Raw genomic sequence first — 25809 nt, 5'->3', positions numbered from 1 at the left:
AGATTAAGAAGAATATTTGGTTGTGTTTTTCTATATTCTAACAACTAGCTAGATATAGTATAGATTTTCTTAAATGTATACAACATTTGCTTTAAAGGAGTAGAGTATTAAAGTGTGTAAACAAACAAGATATTCAATGATATTAAATACATATTTAGAGGTTTTAACTGTTTTTGCGCATTTTGTTTTGAAACCAATCCTCTTAAAATAATAGTAGCACCAGTGACACAAGACCTGCTTTTCTTTACATTATAAGAGGCAAACTTATTTATTTGTGGAATTTTGGAGCTCCACCATTTAGAGTTGGAAAATGGCTCCATTAGGTTATGAACATGGTTAAAGATAGAAAAACTCAGAAATTCTTCACCATTTAAGTATTACAGCATCAAAAAATGACTTACTTCAAACAATCCTATCTATCGTTAGACTTATATAGCGCCTTTCTAGACACCCAAGGACGCTTTACAATTCTCACTGCTCAGAACACTCAATCCACTCACTCACTGGCGAGAAGCGGCAGCCAAACGCGCACAGCGTACTCTCGACCAGGAACGACCGTCCACCTGCAGGACTGCATCGGCTTCACCCAGGGCTCTCACACATTCACTCACACACCAGGACAGTTATTAGACAGAAGCCAATTCACCTACCCTCCATGTTTTTGGACTGTGGGAGGAAACCGGAGACCGGAGGAAACCCACGCAGACACGGGGAGAACATGGAAACTCCACCCAGATTGGACTTGGACTGAGAGGCGAATGTGCTAACCACTAAGCCACCGTGCTGCCCGCATTCTGTGGAAGAGGAGCCTTTGACAATGTTACAATCTTAAACATAAAATACTGTTTCCAAGACAATAAACACGATTCTCTCCGGCTGTGTTGTACAGCTTGACCGAGGAGCTACTAATGGAACTGTAAACATGTTTTGTAAGGGCTTATAGGTAATAAATGAACACAGCAATTTAATTTGAAAGTGAACAAATGTTATTTATATAAATCCATTGATGTAATCCATTAAATGTATTCTCAACATTGTATATTTAAGCTGTAACTATTGGAATTCAGTTACTTGTGTTCTATATTTTAAATATGAAAAGCTGGTACACGTTCCGTTATTTCACAAGTGTCATGTAATATTGCACATAACATTACATACATTTTATGCATTTATGAATTACTAACTTGTCAAAAAATCTCAAAATTGTGTCAAAATGATTTAATTGTGTCAAATTAACTTTTTTTTTAACCAGTTTAATTATACGAAAGTCTTAGGCACAAACTTATACAAAATAATTGTATCTTCTCAACAAGCATGCTTATATACATTTATTTATATCACAATAAATGCAAAAGCAGTAAAAGTACTTTTTTAATTTATTATTATAATAATTATTATTATTTTATACAAGTAGATGTGTTGTGCTGGTGTAAAGAACAAAGTTTGCTTCCAGATATTCTCCTTGATCATACAGATGTGTTAAATAAACAGCACACTTGATTTATAATAATGAAGTATTAATTAACTGGTAAAACTACGTATTGAAGGATAATCAAATAAAACTGGACTGCCACCAGGAGAGACGTGCAAACCAACACATTTACACACAGAATTTCACTACTTATTGTGATAATGTAATTTGTTTTTATTCAAGTATTAAGGGTTTGTTTGTTTGTTTTTGAGCTGCTCAGATAAATAGCTTTTTACATCTCATTTTCTCAGGTGCCTGATCATTTTGCACTGTGCTGTGTGTTGACATTGTACAATACTGTATTATTGATACTATATTATTCATATTAAACAAAATCTTTATTCTGGAATTTAAATTTTGTAAGCATTGTCATGCAGATGTTATTCAAAATAACGTGAACACTGCAACACTTGTAAAACTATATTTTATCATTCCTTTGTTCTCTATAAATCATATTTATTTGTTCTGTAGAATCAGTAGAAACTCCATCAGTAGGTTGCGTCATATACATTGAAATCTTTTTCTGTATTCTGTAACATTGTACATATTCACAACATGCAATACAAACAGAACAGGTTAAAAATACATATATTATCTAAAAAATATAATTTTAAAATGATTATATGTAAAAATTAAAGGCCTTTTTAATGTCCAGTGTACGCCTCTGGTTGGCTTTGTTCTTATATATATTTCATTATAGACAGTCCATCAGAAAAACAGCCCCCAGAAAGAGTTCTGATACTTGAGTCCACTTCCATAAAAAGTCTACAGAGACTTTGACTTCCATTTATTTCCGTTGTTGGACAAAGTTTACAGAACACTATTAAACATCAGTTCAGGTCCAGCAGGGATTGGAGACTTCAGTGATGACCACATGGCTAACAGACCTTTGAAATCATGCATCATGCCCATTATAAGGAGTTCTAAAGCCTAGATGGATTTCATTCATTCATTCATCTGTAAGCGCTTGTCCAGTTCAGGGTCGCAGTAGGTCAAGAACCTACCTGGAATCATTGGGCGCAAGGCGGGAATACACCCTGGAGGGGGCGCCAGTCCTTCACAGGGCAACACACACTCACACATTCACTCACACCTACGGACACTTTTGAGTCGCCAATCCACCTGCAACGTGTGTTTTTGGACTGTGGGAGGAAACCAGAGCACCCGGAGGAAACCCACGCGGACACGGGGGAGAACACACCAACTCCTCACAGACAGTCACCCAGAGTGGGAATCAAACCCACAACCTCCAGGTCCCAGGAGCTGTGTGACTGCGACACTACCTGCTGCGCCACTGTGCCGCCCTCTAGATGGATTTGTTGATGACAAATATGAATGAGATTTTTAAAATTGTCTGCTATCACGCCTTATGGTAAACAAACAAACAGTAATAAAATGTCCTTTACTCCATTGTCAGGGGACTCTGGGTTACAAGGCCATTAATAATTGTACATCCACATTTCAAATACGCAAACACTCATTCTAACTAAAAAACTGCAACAGTAACACTTATAAATCAACACTAGCTCATCAAACTGTTGGATAAAACAACTGAAATCTCAGAAGGAGAGTTACTTTTATTAATATCTTTGGGAAATTGATTCTCTGCATTTAACCTATTTGTGGTAGTGAACACTTAAACACACACAAGCATCTTTTTTTTGTTTTAGCCATGCACTCTAGAGACAGTTAGTGTGCGCGCGCACACACACACACACACACACACACACACACACAAAGCAGTTTAGGGGTTGGATTCCTTGTTCAAGGGAACTTCATCCATGGATTTTTTTTGTCCTGTTGGTCCTAGGAATTGAATCAATGACCCTCCAGTCTCAAGCTTGCCTCCATTCTTTAAGGCCATGACTGCCACCAACCACACTACCACTTGGGGTATTTTAGTGAGCTTTCATGATAATGTCAGGCAATTCTTAAAGATGTTGCAAATGAGAGTATCCAATTTTGGAGCCATTTTGAATACCACAGCACAAGATAGCAGTGGTTTTCAAAAATCCAATCCATTTATACCACCACAGTGAAATCCAGCTTAGATTCAGAATTCTTTGTATGATCATGATGCTTACTACAGAACAATTACATGACTTCAGGGTCCAAAATTTAATTAAAAAGTGTGGCTTTTTAAATTATACTGGGTGAATAACTCTGAAAGGTCCATCCCTTTACATTAAAGACATTTTATCCTTTAGTGGTACTGATCTGTCTGTGTGATTTTAGATCTGGACAGTCGTGATGAACTTTATGGGTAAAATGGGCCTTGGGGGGAGAAGAGGGAAAAAAAAAACAGAACAGAAGAGAGCTCATTCAAAACGAGCCCTTGCGACTAGCTGGCTATGCAAACTAGCTTTAAAATAATTGATTATACATGTTGCTTAGCAACACTGACGTCCATTACTTCTCAAAACATTGAAGTCCAGAAACTGAAACATTACCAGGCTCTTACAGGTCCTGAACACATCACTACACTCATTATGTTTTTTTTGAGTCAGTTTTGAGAGTAGATTTAGATATCTTTAGGTTCTGAGAACGTGGGTTATGCTGGGGTTCAGGCAAAACTAGAGCCATTCTCTCAAATCCACATAAAGCCAAAGCCAAGACTAAAAAGAATTTTATCTGGCGCCACAACTGAACTCAAGACTAGGCTGAATCCATGTCTAGGAAGTAGGCCTCTGGAGCATTGGGCCACATTTCCAGCCATATCTCCACCAGAGTGTCCCCCACCGGCTGTTGATAGATGATTTCAGATATAGAAGTAATTATCAGAAGAGCTGCCTTCCGCTCTTCCGGCATTTTCCAGTTTTGAATCCTTGACAGGCTCTCCATCACTGGGCAGCTCAGCATCCACCAGCTGCTCTCCGTCACTCAGATTTAGACAGCACGCCTCGTCTACAGTCTTCACTAGGCTCGGTTCGGTTTTCTTTTGCTGTTTTTCAGCTGCCAGTCTCTCGATCTCGTGGTGCAGGTCCTCGTTCCTCTGCTTCCACTGGCGGAATTTTGTTGGCGTCAAGTCCTGATCTTCCAGAAGCTTATTAATGAGCAGAAGCTCAGCCTCCTTCGCCTAAAAGATACAGCCAAAAATGATAATGAACTGCATGATTCATACAAATATAATCTCTGGCCACTTTATTAATGTATGGCTAGTTCCAACATCTTTTTGAAGTGGTTGGACAGCTCAGCACCATGCTGGGTTAGCTCTAATCAGGGGTTTCTAATCATGTGACAAGTGAACGGACACACAAGATCATACAAGTTTCTAAAAAGTGTCAAGTGATTGAAAGTAAAAAGATGTTTATATTACAGTAGCCAGTATGTGCAAATAAAAAAGGAGGTGTTTTTTAAAGAAGTGGCCAGTGAGTGGAAGGAGAAGTGTGTTTCTGTGTGTGTGTCACCTTGAGTGTGCTCTGCAGTGCTCGGAGTGTGTGGATCTTCTCGTTGATGACAGGGTTTTTGTTTCTGCGAATAAATGACCTCCTCAGCTGGTCGTGAGTGACTGGCTGGTTATGACCAATTATAGACACTCCTCCCTCTTTCAGTTTATTGAACAACTCCCCCATCTCATCCTCTGCTCCTGAGAGAGAGAAAGAGCAAAAAGATCCAATAAATACATGATCTTCCAATCACATATTTCTGATTAATGCCTATTTTACTGACTCTGATGAATTCAGATTTCAGGGTTGAGTCTAATTGCTCTGTGCAAATATATATATACATACACACACACACACACACACACACACAAACCTGTAGTTTTGGTGCCCCCTGCTGGGGAAGTGGTCATTCCAACGCCTCCTGGTGGTTTGCTTTTCCTCCCCAGTGTCCGAGGGAGTGTATTGGACTGGGCCTTCTACCACAAACAGAAAAAAATCATGTGCGCTGCCTTTTGATTACAGACATTAAATAATTATTGTTTAGAGATCATGTATTTGTGGAGGTGTGTTAATCAGTCCAACATATCTACAGCTGTTTCTGTGTGCCATTACCGTGGAGACTTTTTTCTTTATAGTCCGCGGAGAGTTGGATCCATCCTCCTCTGACTCTGTCTCACTGTAACATTCTGTCAGGACAAACACAAGAATTGTTCACAGTGGTGGTGAATAGAAGCAGACGTCTGAACAGTTTAATGTTTCTAAACTCAGAAAGTCATCACATGTTTCTGAATACACTGCCTGATGTCTGGGGATGGTTTTGTTAGGTTGTGGCCTAAGACCCATTCTTGGTGGAGGGATACATGCAAAGTGTTGTGAGGAAAAATAGTCCTCAAAGACAATTTAGCTTTTCTGATTTTCTACTGATTTTGGGTGAATCCCGTTTCAGAATTTTACTCCTGTCCCTTGTTCTTGAGTGTTATCTTGTCCCCTGGAGCGGAGGTACAAGTTGTAATTAACAAAATCTTCCCGTACGAAATGGGACAGCCCTTCAAGAGCATGATACGTCATCAGTGCAAAGAGCGAGCAGCACTTCTGCTGCCAGTCTGCAGTGATATCAGAAATTCTGGCCTTTAACCTATTTCAATTTATCATGCTCTTATATTATTAATATCTCCTAACACTGCAATATGAAGTTGAATTCAGCTGCATATTCTGCTGCATCTTGCTTCACCTTTGCCATTGAAGGTGGAACTGGAAACTCCAAGACATTGGCAAAGAATTAGGGATGTTTTCTGCTTGTTATGAAATAAGGGGACACAGTGCACTGAAACTAGTGCGGCATGTGTGGCTTTTTTGGTCTAATTTGTGGCCATCTTGGCAGGAATTCCAAAAGGTGTTCATTGCCCTTTGTTTCAAGGGGTATATAGCCCTCTTGACCTTGACCCTACCGCTCTTACCCAACAAGAATTGAGACACCCTACCCTCAAGGTTAGGGCTAAGTAGCGGGGATACATTTTTGCTATTGAATTATTCAAAACAGGAGAAATATGAGTGGAATCTTCATTGAATCATGAATGTGAAAACTTTTAAAGAGGAAAAAAAAGTAAATAAATAAATAAAAACACAAGCCCCAAATCCCCAATTATTATTCATTTCCAATAAAGTAATGAGGATTTTAAACCTGAAAATACAAAAAAAATACTATGAGTTTTATAATACAGAACAATTTTATTATCTTTTTACATTTATAATCATACAACACCAAACAAAAAAGCTCCACATACCGTGTTCACTGGCTGGAGGATTCTGTTGCAGTTTTTTATATTTCTGAATAGTTGTGATCAGACAGTTGATCCATCTGTTGGAGGCAAAAACACAAATAACCAACTGGTTCTTCCTACTGTACTCATTCTGTACTTAATAAACAAAAAAGTTAACTAATTCTAATTAAAGTGTTTGTGTGTATCACTCTGTATTGGCTGCATCATACAAATCACTTTATTATGAATGTGGACTCATCGGCGGACATTAATTGGTAGATTATGTCCGATTTGCTGTACATTTTTCTCCTCTGTGGATTCTCTCCTGAATGAGGCTTGTACCAACAGATCTACTGTAGATCTGTCTCCTCATATATTTCTTTTTTTTTCAGCTGCATAATAATGATTTTAACAGATGCTTTTTATATCCAAAGTTTTTGTTGTTTTTCTACACACTATTTTTTATTTAAAATAGCCATGTTGTATTAATTATATTGCTGCTTTATGCAACACTGCTGTTATGATTAGTTATTAAAGATACTAGTTAATAGTAATATCTTTTAGTATTTGTTGCCTCACCGCGACCCTGAAATGGAGAAGCGGAAAAGAAAATGTATGTATGTATGTATGTATTTGTTGCCTTCTAGAATCATTAGCTCAAGCTAAGTCCTTCCCAGTAAACATGGTGTATTTGGATCAGTGTTATTATCTTTGTCTATAGTATTTTCACAACTACAGACCGTGTAAAAGCAGTGTGATATATAAAAGCGTAATGTGGGTTTTATTTAATTATTTAACATAAATCAGTGGTGATGAATTAGCTTATGGAAACATAATAAAAACAATGGCTACTGTTTTCAAAACACTGTGGTGAGGAAAAACAAAACAAAACTAGACCAAAATATTAGCAGCTCAGGGTCTGACCACAAAGTCTAACCTAACTTGGCAATTATTCAGAGATTCCTCTCCACTGGATTTGCAATAAAGTTTTTGCAGTAACAGCCAGAAGGAGGCACTGTTGATCTTCATTCGAATTTAAAGAACTTTGAGACTCAAAAGGCCATAGAATAATATTTATGCATTTGTACAATGAGTTGACCCACTAGGACCAAGGTCTTATGCATTCATGGGTTGCAGCTTACATCACAGTACAGACTAGCCGCCATATTATGGACCTTTGTATTGCTCAAACACAACTCAATTTAAAACTGTTATTGTTAAAGGAGCAATCTGTAATACTGACAACAAGCATTTAAATTGGGAACTATAAAACAGTTTCAAAACAGTGGAGAGCTGTCTGCCTCCACCCCCATCTCTAGGGGATGTTAGTGCTTCAATCTAGCCTGTTTCCTTAATACATGACCACACACCCTGGACATTTTATGATGAAGTACAGTAAATTTGTTACAGATGGCGCCTTTTAACTCAGTAGAGCAGCTCCGTCCGGGTCCTAAATTAGTGCAATACCCCTTACATCATACAGTAATTACACTCTCATTCAACAGAGAATCAGGAACCTTATACCCTCATTAAAATTTTCGACATACACCTAGGGTTGAACAAAAATTGAATTGAGAATGACCCCTATATTCCCATTCAGTTCATGAATTAGAATTGAGATTGCAAATAGGAAGCAGAATTGCAATTCAAATCCGAAGTGCAGGAAGTAGAATTGGAATTCCATGAAATTCAAAGAAATTCAAGATACATAATTAAGGTGTATTTAACAATGAAGCTTTTCAGTATATATTGCATATGATTACAACATGAATTTCACAGATATTATTTTAAGGACACAATATTTTATAATACTAAATAGGCCTTTTTTAAAACTACAAATGAACATTAAAAACCATACCATATAAAGCAGAAAGTAGAAAATTGTAATAACCTTTTAATTGTGGAAAATTATAGAACAACACTTCATTTTCCAGAATATCTTGCTTTATCCAAGTCTTCAAAATGGTTGTCCAAACATTTAGGACATTTTGTTTGAAGTACACTCTAGTGAAATAAGCTAATTGAGGGCCAGATCTGGTTTGTACTTTAGATTCTTGTAATTACAGCAATATGCAAAATGATAACATGCGTAAAAGGACATCTGTGCTCATTCATTTGAATGAGCCAACTTCCCACAACACATGGAAACCACAGAGCAATCTGCAATTACTGCAGTGCTCCAGTCTGTGATTCCATAAAGGCTACCTCAAGTTTCAAACAGCACCTCCAGGTAAGTTTACAGATTTGTGATCCATCTTTTTTTTATGACCATGGCATGTATTTGCATTGGGAACTGTGAATCAATCAATAATATATTACACTTTACTCATCACTTGAAACATGTAAAATATTCTCTTATAAACTACTCTCTTTTAAAATTATAATGACTATCTAATCACACTGTTTCTCATTTGCTTGTGTCCAAATTATGAATCTTGGCATATAATGTGAAAGCAAAGTAGCCTTAGAGGCAGGGGTCTGGGCACAGCATTATAGAGAGGCAGAGAATCCAATAATCTTTGCAGTACAAAAGTAATTGTAGTATAACATAAAAACTTGCTTGCACTTTTAACCAAAGCATGAGCAGTCTTTGGACTGGGAGAATATTGATTGGCTTTCCTTCTTACAGAAGAAACACCCTGAAATCTTGCTGGAGTCTGCATCCAGCAGTGGCTCGAGCCAACCAAATCAAGATGAAGACAGTCATCCTCCAACTTCAACTTCTAAGTGGTCATCAACCAATACACATCAAGTAGCTCTGACAGATAGCATCGTTCCATTAATTTCAAATGGTCTCCTCCCCCTCTCTACTGTTGAAAATAAGGATTTCATTAATATCTTGCAACGGGCCCAACCCTCATTCACAATGCCTGAAGAACTCTCAGCGAGAGCCTTGTTCCACAATGCTCGGATTCTGTGAAAGCACTTCTAGCTAATCTGACAGCTGGCCATATTTGCCTGACCATCAATTTATGGTCAAATCGACCAATTAGGTCTTTTTTTGTAATGATGGGCCATTTCCTGGTTGATTGTAATTTGCAGAGCATAATGCTGAGCTGTCAGCGTTTTAAAGGGAGACACAACTGAATGATGATGTTGTGGGCAATTACAATATTCAGAACAAGGTGTCATTCATTGTAACTGACAATGCATCCAATATGATAATGACATTCACTGTTTCCACCAGTTCATGTTAACAGTGAGGATGAGGAGGATGACACCTGTGATCTAGAAGTGGTCAGTGTAGAAGAGGAGATTATGTACTTTCCACCAGAGGGACAATCTTGCTTTGCTCCTAGTCTCCAACTGGTAGTGCGTGATGCCTTTGATGATGCTGGCTCAATAAAAACCCTTCTGGGCAGGGTCCAGAAACTTGTTGCTTTTTGTCATAAATCTACCCATGCTACAGAGGTCCTGAAGAGAATGAACAAACTTCAACCTGCTAATGTCATCCACTGGAATAGCCAGTTGAAGATGCTGAGGTCAGTCCTTAAAGCTCCAAATGATGTCCTTGCTAAGCTCCACTGCCCAATTCAGCTATCAGCAAATGAACTCATTTTATGTCATGTCGTGTCATTTTGCTTTGTTATTCCTTGTGTTAGAGGACTGAGCCAGCCTTAGCCCAGAACATCAGGCATTAACATTTTTGCTCTGTAATGAAAATGAATTTAGAAAGAGGAAAGGGTGGGTGAGAGTAAATGGGTGGGGGTGATGTGTCAGCAGTGCAATGCAGACCCTCAGCATACTGTACTTCTACTTTCATAATCTACCAAGTATTGCAATATTTCAAACTGTGCCAAATAATGTATGTGCATTTTTTATTTTTGTTTTTTTACACAATATCATTTAAATCATTATATTGTCATTTTTTTTTGTTTAAAACAAAAGCGCCATTTTGTATTTTGTTTATTGTTCATTACATTTAATTAAAATGCTGCAATCTATATATATATTTAATTATTTAAGTATTGTGTTTTTATATATTATTTAAAATAAACCAACAAATTGAGAAAAAGAATCAACAGATTAATTGATTATAAAAATAATCGTTAGTCGTAGCCCTACTTTTAACAATAAGAACAAGTTAAGAGCAATCAGTCATTCTCCAGTGATTCGTCTCATGTTGTTAAACAGCTCACAGAGTGATTGATTACTAATGAACCAGTTTATTTTACATAGCGTGGGTCCCTAACATGAGTGCAGCTACCATGTTTAAAACAGAATATCAGGCTTTTTACAGTGTAATTCAAAGACCACCTCCATAAAATTGAGTTTTTATACATCCTATATAAAATGATGACAAATATCCATTTTTATTATTATTAATTATTCCATTGTGTTGCATATAAACTTACTTGCTCATGTCGGTAACATGTTCAGCAGCGAAGAAAAAACTCTGGAATCGTGGGTGGGACATTTTGAACACACTGGGAGAGAGTGAAAGAGAGGGAAAGGACAGACTGGTTAATTCTAATAGTAACTTTAATCAACAGAATGTTGTGTGGTAAATTAAAACAATCAGTCATTGTACAGTGTGTGTTTATTTCCTGATGACACATGAGAAAAATGTCAAAAGACACTGAAGTCAAAGACACTGACAATGGAAACGGACAGTTTTTCTTTATATGTCATGTTCTACATTTTAGTATAATAATGAATATTAGCTATACTTTTCTTTGGGAATCCCTGGGCATGTGAGAGGCACTATAGAAGTGTAACCTATTATTTTTGGCATCAGGACTGTGAAGTGGCTTGTCTACAGTTACCTAGCAGAAAGAAAAGCATTAAAGGGCCCATTTCATTGGGCCTAGTCCCTGTGCTTTAACGCAGGTTTGCATCATTTTGTGTGACTGTTTTGTGACATTCGAAGTAGTGTAACATCACTGGTATCCACAGAGCAGACAAATGTTTCCCAAGAATCCCATGTGTCTCTCGGCAACACGCTAACGCTGCACTGTTCTACATTTATAACATGATTATAATTGTAAGTGACATTGGATAAGAGCATTTATCAAATGTCTAAATTATCTAAAGGTAAATGACTTTGGAACATACTATTTCCTCTTGTGCTCTCCAGCACTCTCGATGTTGTAGCTGCCAATCTTCACCAAGCCGACTGCCTTCTCCTCCTGTACACACCAGAGAATTTACACACATCTAAAATACAATGCACAGCTAAAAACAGAACTTTGAAAATGTCAGAATAAAAAAAAATCAAGCTAAAACATTAACAGACTGCTTTAAAAATAAGGTAGTTAACTCAGGGCCAGCTCTCAGCTGGAAACATACTTTAATACCCATGGTAAAGGCATGTTAAAAATCAAAACACAAAAACCATGTTATTAAAACCAGATATTACTGAAAGTGTTTTGGCTTTGCAACAACTTCATACTGAAACATTCAGTTGTATCTTCACTGTAGGGCCAATGATCATGAAACCAAAAGCCTTAAAGGCCACAGTATAACTGCTACATAGTACAGCAGACAAAATCTGATTAAAATACGCTATAAAAATCTGAGATTCTTTACTGTCCCTATAGGTATGAAACCAGCTTTCAGTAAACAGCTTGTTAACATGCTGCTTTACAGAATTTAGCCTTGGGCAATTCTCAGTGAAGACCAAATGATTTCTACAAACCCAAAAGAACATGGGTGTAAATGTAGCTCATGTAGTGCCAAGCTCTCCCATCTGCTGTACTTAAAGTCGACATGCATGGTTTTAGTAAAACAAAAAAAACTAAATATAATTCAGATGTTTCATCCCCATTTGCTGCTCTCCAGTCTGTTTGCGTTCACAAAACCTGTCAAAAAAACTGTAGTATGCGGCTTTATAATGGAGAGAACCCCAAAAGTTGAAAATAATAAACCAATATGAGGATATTGCTCTATTCCTTGTCCATAGATGGTAATATTTATTTATTTTTGCTGTTTCAGATTACTTAAAGTGGAATGTTTCCGAATCTAGTAGATAACTAACTGTATTACCCAGTGTTACAAAACCAAACTATTCAAATTACCACTAGTTTCAGTAGTAATTCACACAGTGAATAAAAACATACAGACAAGGTAAATTCAGCCATGTACAAACTTTCTTTTTTTGCACACAAACATATCATTTCACCTAAATGTTTAGACAAAGAACCACCCATTATCAAACCAAAACCTGCAAGTACCACCTATGATTTTTACCACAGAAACTCAGCCCCTGGTCCTTCCTCTGTTCTAGGGGCATAAGGCAAAATCTTGCTTAAATTTTTGATATTGATGGCATTTTGAAAGAAATAAAAATGAGAAGAGGTCAATGTAATATCAGTTATGTGCTTTAATAGACTATAGGTGAAAACAGCATGGCTCAAAGCGGCTCTTAGCACTTGTATCAGAAGGTGAAAGAGGTGCGGCACTGTTAAACTGGGTTTTAGGAGTCCAATGATATGAAAAATGTCAGTTTTCTTTCAGCTGAGTTTTTTCTTCCATTTTGTCATGTAAAGAATTCTTGCTTAGTTTCTCTATATTTTGCCTCTGGATTTTGTTTTTCTGAGCTCTGGAGTATTTCTCGAACTTGATCTTGGATGTTTTTCTTGTTTTTGCTTTGCACTTTTTATAATAAAATCCAAATTGCTCACATCTGTCTCTATCCTGTTTGAAAATTACTGTGTTAGATTAACTACAAACATAAATATGAAGTGAGAAAGGACTTAATCAACTAAAGGAACACTATGTAGTATTTTTACATTACAATTACAGCTTCAGAATCATTGCGATGCTTCAGCGACCTGTACTAGTTTTCCTTATACTGGTCATAAATAACAGTGTGAGCTTGAAGTTAACATACATTTTATTTCTTGGATTTTTTGCATTGTTTGTTTCCTTTATATAGAGTTTAAAAACTGTGGCTTGAAAATTCCATAAACATTTCACTCTTATTACGCACGTCCCATTTTTTCCACCAGGTATGCTGAAGAATTCCATTTCAAAAACTGTTTATACAACTTAGTCAACCAAAAACACAGGAAGTGTTTGAATTACAGGTTTGTTTGCATTTCATTTTACGTAAAACAAGTTCTCCAGAAACGGGGTTTGTACTTTATATTATATATTTTTTTCAGTAAAATAATAATAATTCTTAAGAAGTGTTTGTTTGTTTACAGTAGAAAATATCTTGATCTCCCTCTGCTTGGTTGATGTGTGATAAATGTTGGTTAAATTGGTCTGGAATATTATAGGAATTAATATATATTCCTATATTATTATAGGAACAGGAATTAATGATTTAGTTTCTTTTATTTTTACATTCATTTTTAAGACTTCAATTCAGCCTTTAACACTTATTTGGCTCTTAGCTATTGACATTCCTTTGTGCCACACAATAAGTAAATAAATAACCTTAGCCTTCTACAAAAAAAAAAAAAATTGACTCCATAGTAAATAGAAATTGCAAATCATGTCCTTGTTTAAAAAAAAAAAAAAAAAAAAAAAAAAAAAAGCATATGTAAGCGTATGAACTGACCTGTTGGCTTGTGTACCAGTAGATGGTGGCCCCCTTGAGTACAAACCAGAAACGTTGCCATTTCTGAGTCATGAACATGTTTGTCTCTTTCCTCTTCTTCCACAGCCATCCGTCACAGTCCGGGCGGCCCAGCTCCCGGCACGAGACTCTCCTGCGACTCATCGCCGTCCGAGTACCTGATGAGTCACATCACACAATATTACCAAAGAACATTCCTTTAACATGTGGACTTGATCAAAAGTCACTTATATTCATAAAAAATAAATACGTAAGTAAGTAAATAAATAGCACACTAAAAGTGAATATCTTCAATAGTGCTGGGCGATGAAATGATTTAATTGATGAGATAATTTTTGCACACTTTATTATGACATGTAAGAAACCATATGAACAAGGGTATGTATTAAATATGAACAGGTTATAATCTCCTGTTCTTGTACAAGGTTATTTTTTTCTTCACATTAGATTTATTTTCCTCCAATGAAATGTTTTCCCTTTCTTGAAAGCACTGTTCACAAAGTGAAGTAGTTTCTTTTTCTCACACAGATATGTTTTCCACTTGCGATTGTTGAATTGGATCCAGCGCCATAGATCAGGCCACTCTTCTTAAATAAACGCACCCAAAAATAAACACTCCCAAGTGCTGAACTGTAAGTGTTCTCGTTTCCCCAGTGTAACAGGCCTTCTAATGGGTTAAGTGCAATACATTTACAGTTTACCATTTGGGAATGTTTCTTTATTTATTCTTTTATCTTCTTAATTAATATGGTTGGTCTTTCTATATCTTTAAATGCTTGACATTATCATGACACAAGACAAAGATAACAGATTACTTTTTTAATCATATTATTATATTGTTCATTATCTGAGTAGGGGAAATAAATTATTTACATTGTTCCAGTGAAATTTCTCCTAATGGATTTGAGTAATGTGCATAATAATTATATATTAGGTTCTGATAATAAAAATGTAAATACGGTATACGATGTCCTTTAAAAATTGTCACAGTGTTACAAAATTATATATTGTGATAAATATAGTGATTGATCAATATACATAAATTTATTGTGATAAGATTTTTGGCCATATCGCTCATGTCTAATTTGGGTTTCTTCTTTAGATTAATATGCTATGTTACCTTTAGTGGAGCTGGCTTTGTTCTCTTTCTCCTCCTGTAGAGAAACAAGAGAACAGTCAACATAACCAAAACCATATTCGGACAAGACTTGTCAAAAAACAAACCATGTAGAGACTGATGTGTAGTCAAATAAAAATTAAAATCTATAATTAGTGCGAAAGTACAAATCTTTTGACTGGGTATTTTCCTGGTTGAACTCACTGTGTGGCCCACCATCTCAGGGCAAGAGCCGACTCTGGACCGGTTTGAGTCCAGACTGATTTTGGATGGACTCCTTTGCACAGCAACAGGACTGTGTTCTAACGCCGCAACAGAGCCTGAACATACAGAGACAGCAGAAGTATGTGTACATTCAGAAAGGTTTACATATTGTGTATCTAAATTTGTATTATATTTCACTAGATAACAACTAAATATGCAGCATGAAATCAATGTAGATACATTATAAGCTTTAGCAAGAACAGCATTAAGAGCGAATGACAAAATGTTATGGTTCATAAAAAAATTATGTAGTTATGCAGTTTATTTGCTGCTTTTGGGATCAAATAAATCAAAATATGAAGAAAAGGTAATTGTTACAGTGAGGCAGCATGGTATAAAATTCACAAAAACAAGTATGGAACCGTTTGAAATCCAACAAAACAAGAAAGAAACAGCTATAGCGTGGCTTAAGATCAACATAAATAAAGTTTACAACTTAAAATCTTAATGGCAGTGGTATTTCTAATCCACAGCAGAAAAAAATGAACAGCGAACAAGGAAAAGCATAATTTTGCTTGTTTTTCAGTCTTTGTGTGGTCTTGACTCTCACCAGCCTGCTGCTGTTGGCTCGGTGTTGTGTGAGATCCATCAAAGCTGTGATCAGCCAACAGCTCTGAGTTGTCCTGCAAGTTCAGCTGCAGCCCATCAGAGGGAGGAGCCGAGACCCTGAAAAACACACACACTTTGTAGACATCACATTTTATATATCAAAAGGCAACACTATTTTACGGAACACAATTTAGGAGCTCATTAAGGTCTTGTTCTTAGATATTTATAAATGATTTATTCGCTTTTTTCATTGTGATCTTTATTAGGACTTAACTGGGTGTCTGATTTGTGAAAAGTATGTGTTATGTAGTTGTAACAAGGCAAAATAAACACATTGTTTGGACACTTATGTAAATTACTGAGCATGAATTATTACCCCAATGTACATGTTATTAGTGTGTAATTGGCAGCACTTTTATTCATGTGGGTTCTAGATAATTCCAGATTCATATGAGAGTATATTTAATTAATTTAGTTTAATAATTGACTAATAAACTAAGAAGTGTTTCATGTTCTACTCAACACTAATTAGAGAATAAAAAGCAACCTGCTTCACTAATTCAGTATCTATTCATGATACTTTGTGTGGATTAGAACATCGCTATGATTTCAGTGTGTTTTTCATACAGGAGTTCAACAACCTATAAGCATGTAAGCCAGCTGCATGTTGTATAATGACAATTGCAGGTGTTATAATAGAAAACCAAAAATATAAGTTAATGTTTACTGAAGGTAGTAACTAATAATAAACCTGGTACTATCTAGAACCCACATGAAGTCCTGCCAATTACATACTAATAACATGTACATTTAGCATTTAGGTAACAGCACCATGACAGCAGTATGTAATGATTATATAGCAGTGTATAAGGTTTCGAGGTATAATACATAAGTCTCTCAGCCACAAAATTACCCAAGCTTACTGTTTCACCACCGAAAGTCACAGAAGATTAAATAGGTCTTACACACTCAGCGACAGAGAATGAGAGGGGGAAAAAACCCCACAACAATCAGAGATAATCCTCAGAACAAAGGAAACCAAAATGCTCAGCTTATCAGGACAATTACCTTCAGAGAATTACGTCAACACAGTGCCTTAAGGGGTACAAACTCAAAGAAAATCGTACTAATGTCCAATCCATTTACAGTTCTCTGGGAAAACTACACCTAATACAGTCACCAATAACAGAAGTATAATACACCATAAAACCTCTAATATTATCTGTATATCATCTAATACACTATATACATCCCCAAGTCACATCAGCAGTAAACAGACCACAAATGACACCAACAAAGTATATGCAAGCGCTTCTATTAGTAATTTAACTGAACAATGATCTGTCTTATTAAATTAAACCAGCCAAGTTACTCTTTTCTAAAGGTCAGAACCATTTTACAGTGCATCTAATAAAAACACCATGACAGCTGTATGTAATAAGTCCAGAGGTATTTAACATAGGCTTTACAAATATTACAAAGTAGTGACAGCCGTAGGCAGCAGGTAGATTCAGACAAGACGTCTCAAAACTCACCTGAGAAGGGAAAGCATTGCAGCAGAGTGGTCGTAGGTGCGTGTTTGTGAGTGTGAAGCAGCAGCAGGTGTTTGTGTGAAGCTACTGATACACCAAGTAATTTTTATTTTTTTTTTTAAATATGTACAGTACACCACACTTCCCCAGGTTGTGGTTTTTTACAAATTGTGTGGGAGAGTGTGGAGCAGCAGACCTCATGTGAGTTGAGTGTGAGCTCAGGTAAACTCACCTGGATGTGTTGGAGCGGACGGATGAAGCCACTCTCTCGAAGACAGAGCCTCTGCTTCTCCCCTCCTCTACATCCTCCTCTTCCCTCTGAGAGAAAAGATAGAAGGGGGGTTTCCGTTCATTCACAGGCAAAGTATCAGACGCCCACAACAAGAAGCACTTCTGCTTTGGAGAGAATGTGTGGTGCTGTGTGTTTGTGTTGATTTATTCCCTTAGGTACATATCACTGGAGGTCTAAAGGCTATAAAAGCATACACACACGTACACATGTATTTGTATGTCTTCTGTATTACTACCATACTGTGTGTTATCAAATCGTCACTGTCCAAAGAAAAACCATGCATTTCCAAAATAGTAACTTTACTAATGTGAAAACCTTCTTAACTGTCAGTTGCAGTTAAGTAAAAAATGGACACACACAATGAACAGAGAGGGGCTTAGAGTTTGCTGTTTAAATGACCGACTTGTAGCATATGAGTGCAAATATCTGGCCTTAACAACAGACATATAACATTTCCTACCATGGTATGGCTGTGTGTGTGTGTGTGAGAAGATAGTGAGAGTGTGAGAGTCATGTGTTATCTTTTGAAAGTTAAGAGACATTTTGAACTTCCCCCTAGCCCACAGGGGATTCCAGGTTTGATTGAGTAAACACATCCCTTAAAACTCAATTAATAGAAACATGAAATAATAAAATGCTCAACCCCATCAAACAATCACAAGATTCATCATGATCTGGATTGAAACACACACACATACGTATATATACACAGCAGACATGGAAATGACTCTGAGGTCTGAAGAGGAAGTCAGAGTTGCCATAGTGACTGTCCCTCTGGACAGAAACTACAGAGGACATGTAACTCCCGCCTCTTAACAACAATAGAACAACACTGTTCAGTGTCGAACACAGTAAAACTATTTGTCAATGTGCAGTGACCAAATATGACACAATCAGCTCTGTTGCTATGCAACGGTAATTAAATACCACATGGATCGAACTCATTATATCCTCATTATATCATTATATAATATATAAACAGCCCTGCTCAGAGTAACCAGTTTCAGAGCCTGTTCCTTTAAATGAGAATGAGCCACAGCATGAGTCACTTCAGCAAGAGCCACAGGAGTGAGGAACGAGGAGCAGATTGCTGGTCATTAGCCATCCCCAGCTGGTTTTCTTTCTTCTCCATTTTTGTTTTTTGCCACTTTTAATTAGTAGTTTTTTTTTGTGTGCATTTTGCTCCATTTAACCTCATGTTTCCATTCTCACATAAAATTGTATCCAGCATTGTGACTGGAGATACTCAGACAAGGAGGCGGGGCAACATTAAAATGTTGGCACTTGTAAATACACACATAATCGGCACAAAATCAGAATAACTAGGGATTAGTTTTACACGTGGAACTTCGATAATGTAATTTTAACAAAGGACGTGAAATAAAAATAAACCTATGATGTATTAATCCTGTTGAATTTATGTGTGTATGAGTAATCCGTCATAATTGAGTGTTCCATGGGTTATCCTGAGAATAGAGAAGCTGGAGGAGGCTTTAATGATGAAATATTCGATTCAAATACAAGTTCAGCTGCTGCTCAAATCCACAAAACGACCTAAAGGTTCACTCAGTGGGGAGATGTTTCTGGAAGTTGTAGGTAGGTTGTGAACAATAGCAGACTCCATATGTGTGTTATGAACCTACTTTGCTACTCTAAGATACCATTAAACAGTTTAAAATATCAGTTATCATAACCGTGTGAAGGATTGGTCAAGCTTTTTGCCATCTTACTCGTTATGAAGGACTAGAAAAATTAGGTGGTTAACTAATAGATAGTTTTGGTGGGAAGGCTGTTCTCCGAACAGTAGTCTCATTCATTGTCTGTAAATGTGCATCCAGTTCATGGTCTGGAGCCTAGCCAAAATCACAAACAGGCAGGAACACACCCTGGAGGGGGCGCCAGTCCTTCACAGGGTGACACACACATTCACACCTTCACTCCCACACTCACAATTAGGGACACTTTTCTGAGTCACCAATCCACCTACCAACGTGTGTTTTTGGACCGTGGGAGGAAACCCATGCAGATACGGGGAGAACACCCTCCTCACAGACAGTCACCCGGAGCAGGACTTGAACCCACAACCTCCAGGTCCCTGGAGCTGTGTGACTACGACACTACCTGCTGTGTCTCATCCACTTTGTGATGGCAATGCATGAATCAAGTAGCCACAGCCATCTCTGTCATTTTCACAGAGATTTCTCATCCAGTGCAAATCCACCATAAACATTACTGACATCCTGTAATAAAAGATATTACCCCAACTCCCTGCGTACAACGAATGCTTTGTTTCAGTGTGCAGTTTGGTAGGCTCCAGATCCCCAAATTAATGTGTATATGCAGATATAAAAGAACATAAAATAACTATAACACATTTAACATATTACAGACCATTTCCATCTTTAGATGGAAACAGCTATCGTCAGGCTGAGATTAGATGAGTATATTAATACGTGGATGTGAGTTCAGACGGTGATCAGACTCACCTCAGAGTACACAGATTCTGTTGGTTTACTGTGGGCTGAAGAAACAGATTCAGTTTTCTCTTTCCGTCGGAGAGACACCGGAGCTCGTCTCAGGACTAAAGTCACTCCTTTCGGGTTCTCCTGAAGTTTCTGCACCAGGTTCTTCCTGTTCCAGCCAACCTAGAACCCAGAGCAGAAAGAATAATTACAGTAAACACACTAGCATTTGTTAGTGTGGAATGCCTTTGCAAATGCTTAGCAACAACAAAGCAACCACCACCTGGGACACCATAGCTACAATTTAGAAACACAAAGGGAAAATCTACGATTGTGGGGAAACACTGTTCTCTCTGGTTTGTTAATGTTCAGAAGCTTTTAGGGTGGAATGATATGATTGAGGAAACAAACCATTGTTGTTTTTTTATGTGGCTGAATTTAAAATTGTCTGTAAGTTTTTAGTCACTGTTTGAATTACCACAGAAACTCATTTTTAACTTGAGTTTTGTAGCACTTTTGGTCTGTGTTTACATTGAGGCAGTTAGCGGTTTCCGAATTTGGAGATTTCTACCATAAGTAATCTAAAAGAGTAAAGTTCCGTTGTTTAAAAAACTCCTGATACACTAGACAGGTTTCAAACACGCAAACAAACTGGAAAGAGCTAGCAAATGGTGAGGAAACATCCTCAAACTTTTTTTTTTTTTTTTTTTTTTTTAAATAAGTGTTTGCTGATTAACATCTTGAACGTAACCTTTAGGCAGCTACAGTGGATTCCATAAAAACAGGCTAGTACAACACCTTCAGAAGCCAAATGTATAATCACATTAAACGGTCTAACAATGTGCACTGTGAATATATTTATTGTAAATGAATAGGAAAAATATATTTTAATTAATCCACAAAGGATGGAAATCTAATTATTCCCATTAATTGACACTTAAAATATTCACAATAAACATTAATAATATGGATAACATACACATTTCATAACAGAAATATTAAATATTTATTTTATAACACCTTTACACTTCTTTTTACTTTCCTTGCAATGTGACCAACAAAAGCTAGTCATACCCCTTTAAAGCACAACAAACCGCACACAAACAAATGACACAGGGGTGACTCTTGCCAAATCTCTGGCTGCGCTCCCTCTTGGCTGCTCTGCATCTATAATAGTAATTATGTAAATGAAGGCTTGTGATATTACACTCAGACCAATGACGGTAATCTTCTGTAATTGAGTTAACTCACCACGATCTGGTCGTTGACCTGAATCACCTCGTCTCCTGCGAAAATCTTCTCTGAGAACTCAGACAAGGTCTGAGAGGAAAGAGAAAATATTCCTCATTCATTATTTTTTCACTGGCTTACATTACATTTGCATACAGCACAGAAGATGGTTGCTGATGTTTTTGAAAAGAGGAATCTAATATTTATGCATTCAAGTCATTTGCTGTATCTGTATGATTTCATCATAATCTTTTTCTAAAGCTATTCCATGCGGATCTCATTGTATATTTATAGATCGCATACAAATACATTTTAAAGCTTTTTGTGTAACATATAGTCATAATTATAAATGAAAATGAAGTCTCACACTCGTCATTTGATGGTACCTGTCGCGTAGTATTAAACATGAGAATCGTCATTTTATTTATTTTAATCACATATAAAATAAAGAATTAATATGCTACATTCACAATCGGTAACATAAAAATCACAACTCAAAACTTCAAACAATATTATCCCCAAGAACAGAACAAATCAAGGCATGTTTGGCACAAGGCTTGACCCTTGATGGAACTCAAATATAATGACAAATAAATGCTTCTTGTGTAATAACAGGTGCCTGTTCTTATCTTCTTTAGTGTTTTAGCAGCATTGAAGCTAAGAGGCTAATATAGCCAAGTAAGAGTAGTTGAAGTTGCCATTCTCATACTCATTCTTTTATGTAAACCAAGGTGAATGAGCTACCTGTGTGTGTGTGTGTGTGTGTGTGTGTGTGTGTGTGTGTCCTCTTAAACTGAAATCCAGGGGGAGTTTTGAAGAAGTGTGAAATCGTCACCACTGGTTTGGATTCTTGGAGAAATCATTTTCAGAATTCATTTCCTCAATTAGCTCAAACATAAACGCGCACACACACACAAAGCCCCTAACATACTGCCACGTTCTTTCCTTCTTAAACACATTATCTTCCCTCTGTCTGTTTTCTGTATCATTTATAAATACATCATTCACATCTGGACTTGTCTTTGTATAGTTACCTTATACAAACTTAGAGCATAAACGTAAATTTTCCAGTTTTCTAGTTTATCTTACATCTGACACAGTGACAAATGAAAATCGAGAAATGATGCTGTACCTCAGCTGTGGTTCCTGAGATGTAGTGATGACTGGAGGCTGTGGAAGTGATCTCAATGCCCTGAAAGCACACACACAGGTTTGTTCATTAAAGTGAACAAGCCTCCCTTCAACTATATCTCCAGAGAGCTGCTGTTTTTCTGAAACAAAAGTATTTTGAAAGGAACTTGATAGAGAATTTGACCCTTCTTTGATGGTGCTAGATTACTCCACAGGATTCAGATGCTCTATGATCTAATGTCCAAGGGCTTTATGCCCTTCTAGCCTCCAACCTCTTTTGGTTCCATGTTTCCTTAAGAGATGTGCAAGTGTGAAGAACCTTTTAAAAGTTTAAAAATCCAGCACTCAATCTTAATATTCTTTTCCCATTAAATGTGTCAGCAAAAATGGTTCTTTAAGGAACCAAAATTGGTTCTTCTATGGCATCACTCAAATATCCTTTGTAGTGCCTTTATTTTTAAGAGTGTGTGGAAGTGGAATGGAAGCAATTGAAGTGCGGACATCAGTTAGCAATTACTCAAACTCAAATAGTTAGACACAGCCGGCTTCTTTTACTCTTTACGTAACTCTCTAAGAACGTCCACAATCCGTCTACCACAAGAAGTCTGAAATGTAATCTGTTTCCTTTTGTAATAACTTGAAACACTGATGAGAGAGAGAGAGAGAGATAAATAGATGGATAGATAGAGAGATATTAGTACCAGTTGTTCTCCAGGTGAGATGGGAACGAGGTCAACACTGTGTAGCTTAGCACTGTGGGTAAGAACAGGCTCTGGAACACTGCTGAGTACTTCGTCACAGATTGCCACCAGCTGACGAGACTGAGGGAGAGAGTTATTATTAACTCAGTTGAATAATATATATTAATGAATTTTTTTTCTGAATCAAAATGCTTTGAATTGAATTGGCTCAGTGTTATCATAGAAAGCATATTACCGCTTTCAAAGTATTTCAGTTTTAAACAAAGTGACCAATGGGCTGCTTGTGATCCATTCAGGGGGAGTCCCTAGTTTCCGTCCTGGACCTATGGTAGCACGAGCAGTCCTGTGGGTCTGCTGTGAAAGGAGGTTGTTTGGTGTGAAATGCTTTAGCGTGAGAACTGTTCACTGTGATGGTGAATGGAACCAGGTGTCCGCTTCTAAAAGCTGCTTACAGAATGTTACTGCATGAAATGATTATAAATAACCTGCCTGACACCTGAGGGTAGTTTTGAGACTTTTTTCCTGGCTTACCATTCAATCATAGTGGAGGGATACATACAGGGAGTTGTGAGGTAAAATAGTCCTCTAAGACATATTATTATTACAAATTTGCTACTATATTAACAACATCAACTTCCATATTAAAACCCGTTAGACTGGCGAAGAGCACTGATGTTTTTGAAGAGTAAATATGTTTCTCTTAGTTGTAGAAATACATTTTAAAGCTTTTTATGGGGGGTAACATAATTGTAACCCAATATATATACACCACACCACAGTTATTTATATAACTGTTATTTATATTTATATATATATATATATATATATATATATATATATATATATATATATATACATATATATATATATATAAACTTAAACATTAAGCATTTATATTCATGCTATTCATAATATTATTATTATTAATAATAATAATAATAATAATAATATATTCATGCTATATTCATGATCACTAATTTCAAACCATCTTTAACACTGACTTTTGGGTACAATATCATCCCCAAGAACAGAACAAATTGATGTACATGATTTCGCAATGCTTTTTCCTTAACTCAAATACATAAACCGTCATTTTTTAATTCTACTATTTCTATAAAACGACAAAGTAGCTGGAGAATGTTTAAATTTCAAATTACAATTTTACACTGCAAAAAAACATATTTGTACACCTAATATATTTTTGTTGTATTCATGGAGACACCTGGGTCCCATCACCATCACTGTTCACAGTTCACCTCAAAACACCCTGAATGGCTTTATTTAAATCTCAACCACTGAATTATGAAGAAAGTCTGATCATAACACTTTACTTTAGGCCATCTTTAATAGTACTAAAATAAAGTTAGCTTTTGGTGACACCAGATTTGGTAAACCTTTGAATAAAACTACACATATAAAAGTCTATAAATCAGTTTACAATCTGTTTATTAAATGGTTCTGAATTAGTTTGTAAACACATATATAGAAAAGGGCAACACTGACCTCGTATTTGCCAAATAGTGAGTCCACATCCATCTACACTGTGAAAACCTAGATCTTGCAGAATACTGATCTTACTTTGTCTAATCCATCAGTCAAAATTAGGCCTGTCAGCTTCAGCACATATTTGTTAATATGTTTTACCATTTAACAACCAAGTTTAATCAATTAACCGCGGATAGAATGTGTTTTAGACATTGGTGGTAATTTGGTGCATCTTTTATAAAATTCACAGGATGTTTCCTCATCATTTGCTAGCTTAATAGACTGTTTGAAGCTGGTGTAATGTTTTTACAAAGCTGCAGTGTCTGTAAATAAGTAAAAAATATGGTACAAGATTTCTCTTGCTGCATATGGGATAAAAACAGCATCTGGAGGTTTTTAGACAACAAAGACACCTCCATACTCTGAAAAGCATGCACCAAGATAAGGATATTGCTCTATTCTTGCTGCATATGGATAATATTGACCTATGGAACTGATGCTGAATTCAAGAGAGCACAAACTGCATGAAAGTAAACACAGACCAAGGGTGCTAGGAAAATAAACAAATCAAGTTAGAAACAAGTTTCTGTGGCAATTCAAACACTGAATAAAAACAGTGTTCAATTACATACGTCTTTTCCCCTCAAACATAACAGCTTAAAAATGTAAGCAAACATAAGAACAGTTTTGCCCCACAATCGTAAACATTGCTTTTATCTTACGAAATGAATAATTTAACATTTTCTGGTCTCAGCTTATTCTATACATTTTCAATTTCAGTAAGTTCTGACTCTTTCACTATTAGACAAAAAAGGAGGTCACCGTTTCCCTTTCTATATCTGGGTTAAAAATTATTAAATGACCTTTAAAGTGTTCCAACTCGTTTTATAAACCGATTTCTAAT

The 25809-nt window shown here is 36.6% G+C and overlaps 1 protein-coding gene across 2 annotated transcripts in view; it reads right to left on the bottom strand.

Annotated features, from left to right (window-relative positions):
- Positions 1-1106: 1106 nt before the first annotated feature.
- cnksr1 (connector enhancer of kinase suppressor of Ras 1) overlaps positions 1107-25809 on the bottom strand; it is a 53541-nt gene continuing 28838 nt past the window's right edge. The window contains exons 6-21 of one of the 2 annotated variants that reach the window (XM_066672070.1): positions 23421-23540; positions 22721-22780; positions 21610-21678; positions 20383-20541; positions 17837-17922; positions 16074-16189; positions 15464-15579; positions 15263-15296; positions 14125-14300; positions 11673-11746; positions 10973-11044; positions 6642-6715; positions 5470-5543; positions 5231-5333; positions 4879-5057; positions 1107-4547 (exon numbers count right to left, since the gene is read on the bottom strand). In XM_066672070.1, coding sequence (XP_066528167.1) covers positions 4230-4547; positions 4879-5057; positions 5231-5333; positions 5470-5543; positions 6642-6715; positions 10973-11044; positions 11673-11746; positions 14125-14300; positions 15263-15296; positions 15464-15579; positions 16074-16189; positions 17837-17922; positions 20383-20541; positions 21610-21678; positions 22721-22780; positions 23421-23540 — 1830 coding nt within the window. In that variant the 3' untranslated portion in view covers positions 1107-4229. The remainder of the gene's footprint in view (positions 4548-4878; positions 5058-5230; positions 5334-5469; positions 5544-6641; positions 6716-10972; positions 11045-11672; positions 11747-14124; positions 14301-15262; positions 15297-15463; positions 15580-16073; positions 16190-17836; positions 17923-20382; positions 20542-21609; positions 21679-22720; positions 22781-23420; positions 23541-25809) is intronic. The other variant, XM_066672078.1, reaches the window with a different exon arrangement.

The sequence above is a fragment of the Hoplias malabaricus genome, chromosome 1 (genome assembly GCF_029633855.1).
Source record: "Hoplias malabaricus isolate fHopMal1 chromosome 1, fHopMal1.hap1, whole genome shotgun sequence".
NCBI classification, from domain to species: domain Eukaryota; kingdom Metazoa; phylum Chordata; class Actinopteri; order Characiformes; family Erythrinidae; genus Hoplias; species Hoplias malabaricus.
The sequence above is the reverse complement of the archived record's forward strand: the minus strand, read 5'-3'. Positions and strand labels throughout refer to the sequence as shown.